We start from the raw sequence: 6000 nt of genomic DNA on the forward strand, positions 1-6000 counted from the left end.
GGATTTGAGTTCTGGGCTGGGTACTACACTTGTAGCACAGAGGACTAACGGGGGTTAGATCCTGACAGAAGGCCGGAGAAATGAGCTGGGTCTTGATTACAAAACTGGCAGTGAAACACTGATGCTTCAGCACTTCCCTACCTGCGTAAGCTACCAGTTGCGTTAGTGAAAAAGCACTGTCTTTTTGGTTTCACTGGGTGTAAATGCAAGCAGTTGTGACGCAGTGTTAATAACATTAGTTTTTTTAAATGGCATATCTGATACATTTCCTAGAATTCCCTACAGTCCAGCCATTTATTAGTCTGTATACTTCAGATCATTTTAGATGAATTTGTTTTAATACTCTATAGCTATTGAAAGATGGAAGCAAATCAGTTGCAGGAAAAAAAAGCACTCTGCCCTAAGAGTAAATATTTGTCAACTTTTGGTGTTACACATTTTTATGTAAGTAAGAAATCCTATTAAAACCTTAAATATACAATTACTGACAACTCCCCATAATTAGAGTGGGGTTGGGGGAATCTGCAGTTTTCAGCTTATTGTGTTTGTAATGTTTGAGTGCAGGTGGTGGGGAGAGAAATGGCTTTAAATTCTTAGCTATGTAATGATGTGAATATGCTGAGAAAAGTGAGAATCCTTTGTTACTTTCCTCATGCATATAGAATCCGTGTGGTTCATAAATCAAGCTACTCATGACTTTCTAAATCTTCAGAAGAGTAGATGGGATCTCCTGGGCAGCTAACAGATTAATGCTTTGCTTTTTACAGGTACCACAAGAGCCAGGCTATTTACCTGGAGTCAAAAGAGAACACTAAGATCAGCTGTGTGATCAGCTCTGTAGGAGCCAACGAGGTAATGGGTTTCTTTAAGTTTTGGTCAGAATGAGAGAATGACAAGGGTCAGTGCAGGCAAGCAAGCAAACTAGTGTCTGTCAATTGGGCTTAAAAACTCATAATCACAATACAAATAACTTGGCAGAGTAGCAGCCTCTTCCTTTGGGGAAAGATGTGGTCGTGTGGTATTTCAGAAGCTAAATCTGAGGTGCAGCTGAATTACTGTTTGATTCAAAATCTTCATAAATGTGTTGCCAGTGATGCTTGCTCTGCAGTGTTAGTGGGTTTTAATACTTGTAACTTTAATAGTGTGGATTGATCTCTTATTGACGGACACATCTTTAAACGAATTGATTTTCACATATCCCTCTTCTGTGTTGCTCACAGATGATTTTTGGTGCACAGTCAACCTGTTAAAATTGGATTATGATATACTCTAGTCCTCTGTTGATTTCCTCCGTGCTACCTTCAGTGACCATTCCCTCAAGAAATAACTGCAGAATGAAAAGTTTATTGACTGAGGGTTTGAGGTGAGCCTCCTAGTGGGAAAAGAAGTTCAGTTCACCTTTGGCTCCAGAGCCAGCTCTGTCTTAAGCTCCTAGGTGGAATGAATATTAATGGTCTTGGATCAGTCTTGATGGCCAAGAATCCACATTACAGAACCGTTGCACATAATTGGTTGTCTCTGCTGAGGAGAGGCAAATGATTGACCTGGTGGGAGACTTAAATACCTTTCACATGTAGATATGGTGGTCTTGACCTGCCCAAGCTACTCAGTTGACAGGGCATCAGGAGGGATATTTGCATTGTATTTCCCTAGCTGTGGATTGAAAATAATTTCCATTACTTCTAGTCTCTAAACTTTCCAGGAACAAATATTTACTCTCATTTGACATAAAACACTAGGGACCCAGAAGAGGATGAATTAAAGGCTCGTCGCTAAGTTTAGGTGTAGGTAGGGTATTCCAACCTTACTGCTAACCACGTTATATATGTTACAGGACCTCTAGGCTGCCCATTAAATTAAACCAAGATCCTAAGTCGTCTTTTAAAAGAAAACAGCAGGCACAATCTCCTGGAAGTTCACTTGCTGGGAAGCATTTATCTCAAACTTTGGGAGGCATCTGACAGTGACTGAAATTGGCATTTTGGAGCTTGCCTTGTACAGACGTCTCATGGTATCAGCAAAATGTGGGTGGTGACTGAGACTAACCTGTTACCCTACCAATAAGAAAGCAGGCTAGTAACTTCTGAAAAGTTAGTCAGTTTTTGCAGCAACAGGATGAATGCTGATGGTAAACCAGACACTGGTTACTCATACAGCAGCTGTCTGTACAGCAGCATGGTGACTGCCAGCTGGTGGGTAGTTGCCAATTTGAAATGACTACTGGCTTAAGATACAATTAAGGGCCAAAGTTGAGCAACTTCTTAAATGTTCTCCTCGTTTTATCCATGTAATTGGGTTTAAAATTACTGGCTGTTAGTAACTATACATACATGCCTGTTCACGTGTCCTACTCTTTGGCTGCTATAGATACAAAGTTTTTTATGTGTTTGAATAAGTTTGGCTTCGGGTTCCATGGAGCATAGTAAATTCCTTCCTTTGGCTCAGAAAAATGGTTGTCTTTAGCAGGTGTGAGTAGATTGTTGATGATAATTAATGCCTTCCACAATCTAATGGGCTGAAAGGAGTTGGGCAGTGTATGTTGGGGATAAAGTCAACAGTGTTCACAAGTCACTTAGGTACTAGAAAAAGGCGAGTCATTTGGCTAATGCTACTTGACTTGCTGATGAGGAGTTGGGATGAGGTTAGTGGGGGTTAAGAGGCATGTGCATCTAGGATTGATATGAATCAAAACCTAAAACAAACTTGGTATTTAAGCAATGCCAATAGGAGAATTGTGCAAAGAAAAGCAATTGGCAAGCAACATGAAAACTAACTTTTCAATAAAATGGATAATGGAGCTAGGATTTCTTAAATTCAGTAGCCTCCATGAACCAAAAAAGTACCTCTAGTGTGGGTATTAAAGGGAAAATATTTCATTTAATAAAGTAAATTTACTATGTGGGAAATGCTCTCTCTTATAACAGTGAGCCATAGTCATGGAGCAATTGTTCGGCTCTATGGTTGATTATTTAAATGAACTTGTAACAAAATGCCAACAGATGTATTATAACACATACAGAAATGGCTAATTTGATTAAGGTTATTACAGTTAACATTAAGGATCTTAATGTTGTAAATGATAAAAGGCTTGAGCTGAAATTAAAGAAAATCTCTTGCAAAAGGATAATGCAGACTTGCATTTTCTTAAAGTAGAACAAGAGCGTTCTTTCAGAGGCAGCTGGCTTCAGCACTGGATTAGAAGAAAGAGGGAAAGGGATTGATTTTTTTTTCCCTCCAATGTGGCATTTCAACTGCAAACAATGGAAAGACAAGGAAGATACTTCTGAAAGGAACCCTAATGGGAAAAATGTGTGTTCTCGAGTCTAGATATACTCTTAATCAGGAGCAGATAGAATTCTTTAAGGGCTTAGAGAAGGTGAACTTACTGATAACAGTTTCAATTCCAGAGTAAAACTGACAAGTGTGATAACGTTTCTATGAAAAGCTGAATTTTTGGAAGTAAATTCACCAGTTATAAAGTTAAAACACTTAAATGTTAGTGGAGACGTTGGAGACACTCCCCCAGTGAAAGGAATAATGTAATCTAGTATACAACAACCACCTTGTGGCTGGTGGAAGTCAATGGCTAAGAAGATACCTATACCTGAAAGTCAACACTAAAATGTGAATTGGTCAAGACTAAATTTACAAACCTTTGTAATGGAAAATATTGTACTCTAGTCATAATTGCAGCAATATTAAGATTTTTTAACAAGTTTCATTCTTACTGAAAACACATTTAAAAAAAAAAAAAGAAGTTAAAATGATAAAACCAGGCGGACATTTGCTCAGATTCAGTTTTTAAAGGCATCTGATCTGGGTTCCAGAATCCTTGATAATGACTTTGATTTTAAAGACTTTATTTTCCAAATGGCTATTTCTGTAGATGCAATTTGTAGTCCTTTTAAATAGATTATATATCTGTAGTAGTAAGAATTTTTCAGTGTAGGTGTTTAAAAAGCAAGCCCTTTTATCTCCAGATACAACTTATAATTGAATAGTGTGAGAAATGCTTCACTGAACAATATCAGGGCAAGCTTTTCATTTGACTAATAGTTACTTGTCTGAGCAAATCCCAGGACAAGTAATTTTATGATCTGTGGCTCTAGAGAGACTTATTCTTGATTAGGTAAAACCAAATGCAAGCTTTCTGTTATGAGCTGTCGCAGTAGAGAATTTCACCTGCCTGATGCTTAGGAGGAGCAATTACTTTTTCTGATAGAGAGTTGAAAGCAGAGAGAGGGATAAAGCCGGTGATTGGATACGTTATACCGAGGTGGCTTTTAAAAAGCCATGTTTTCTATTCTTCCTAAGAAAGCAGGGAGAGCTGCAGAAAGCAACTTTTATGGCAGACATTAAGGATCCCTGAAAGATTTTCTCCAGTATTTCTAATCTTGGCGGGTCTCCGTCTTCTCTCTCATGCAGATTTGGGTGAGGAAGACCAGTGACAGCACAAAAATGAGGATCTATCTGGGACAGCTACAGCGAGGGGTTTTTGTGATCCGCCGGCGATCAGCTGCATGACTGTCTGACTCTCTTCCTTGATCTTTTTTTAAAAAAGAACCCTCTTACAGGGAATAGCAGTCTATCCACCCAGCCATAGCAACAGAGATGCTGTTATGGCCACCTGAGAGACCGTTTGTGGCTGGCCACATCATCCCAATAGTCCTTAAGTCTCTAGTGACACTCAAGCACTGCCCTGGAGCCCTGGACTTCTTCTGGAGTTTGCCATAAAGCTTCTCCAAGCTTTTTTCATATTTCAGGAGACTATATTTAAGAAGACTCTGCATCATATTTTCTCATCTTTATATCTTTGTACCGTGAAGCGTGTGTGTACATTGAAAACAACATAACTTAAGTTTTGAATCGGGGGGGAAAAACCAGCTATTTTCCTTGTTGAAAGCTAGCGCTGTTTTTTCTGCAAAGCTCAGGGTGCTGAGCAGGAGGAGACTAATCCAACTAGCTTTCTCTATAACAACATGACATCGATTCTTTTGGATGAGCTGTTGAAAGATTTGCCCATGCAATGAGGATTTTTTAGGAAAGTGTGAAAAGTGTTCTGGAAACCTGTAACGTGCTGAAATTCCAGTTGATTTTGACCTGGTTAAACACAGTCTAACGTGGTGAATCCAAAGCTTCCTTTCTCTTCACATTAAAAACCCTTCAGATGAACAAACTGTGTGTGTCTATACTGCTACGCTACATTTCCATACATAGATGAGTATAACCCAAAGGATTAACTGGACTATGCATGAGGCAGTGAGATTATATGAACAGCACAGTATAATCACTGATAATTTTACCTTTCAGTACTGTACATATAAGTTCCTTGAAATTGATGACTCGACTAATTAATGGGTCATACTGGAACAGTTGATGGGTAACTTAGATATTAGATCTTTGCTCTCAAAAGGGCCTGATACAAAATGAAAAGCTGCATTGCTAGGCCTTGACAGTGTACATGAAGCCTAAATTGCCCAAATGTAATACAAAAGTTTCTCTTTCAAGGGTGTTTTAGTTGATAGAAACCAAGATGAGTCTCTACAGTGTCCTCTTCGAAAGTGCTGTAATTCTACAATATTTAACTGACAGTTGCATCCATTCAAGTGTGTTTAAACCACTTGGGTTCCTGGTAGCTATTTTCTAAAAATACTTGATTCACAAGTGGGCACTGATGGCCAGAGACCACCATGAAATGTGTTGATGCATCAACATGAACTATACAACAGATAGGAAAGAGTATCAAATTTCTGCCCTCGAAATGAATGAAACTGAGGTCTCCACCTGAAAATGTTGGGCAATGAGTTATAGCATGCTCCTTTTGTCAGTGTCTGTCACTTGTGGGTGGGAGAATTGGGGGGGGAGGGGTCTTTAGTCTTGCTTTTAAAATGCCTTCTTGTTCATGATTAGGTTTGTATTTCCTTCATATCTGGGTAAATGAAATATTTCAATTTACCTTTCTCCATTCCTTTTGTTTACTACAGTTGGGTGGGAGCGCAG

At 38.9% G+C, this 6000-nt stretch overlaps 1 protein-coding gene and 1 long non-coding RNA gene across 2 annotated transcripts in view; both read left to right on the forward strand.

Annotated features, from left to right (window-relative positions):
- The window catches only part of SUDS3 (SDS3 homolog, SIN3A corepressor complex component), a 30094-nt gene extending 24922 nt beyond the window's left edge, over positions 1-5172 (forward strand). The window contains exons 11-12 of the mRNA XM_037878582.2: positions 768-852; positions 4426-5172. Of these exons, the coding sequence (XP_037734510.1) occupies positions 768-852; positions 4426-4524 (184 nt within the window). The 3' untranslated portion in view covers positions 4525-5172. The remainder of the gene's footprint in view (positions 1-767; positions 853-4425) is intronic.
- LOC119563765 lies at positions 860-3773 on the forward strand. The gene is made up of 2 exons (XR_005222357.1): positions 860-1363; positions 1835-3773. It is a non-coding gene; the product is annotated as an uncharacterized LOC119563765 (long non-coding RNA).
- Positions 5173-6000: the final 828 nt, after the last annotated feature.

The sequence above is a fragment of the Chelonia mydas genome, chromosome 15 (genome assembly GCF_015237465.2).
Source record: "Chelonia mydas isolate rCheMyd1 chromosome 15, rCheMyd1.pri.v2, whole genome shotgun sequence".
NCBI classification, from domain to species: Eukaryota; Metazoa; Chordata; order Testudines; family Cheloniidae; genus Chelonia; species Chelonia mydas.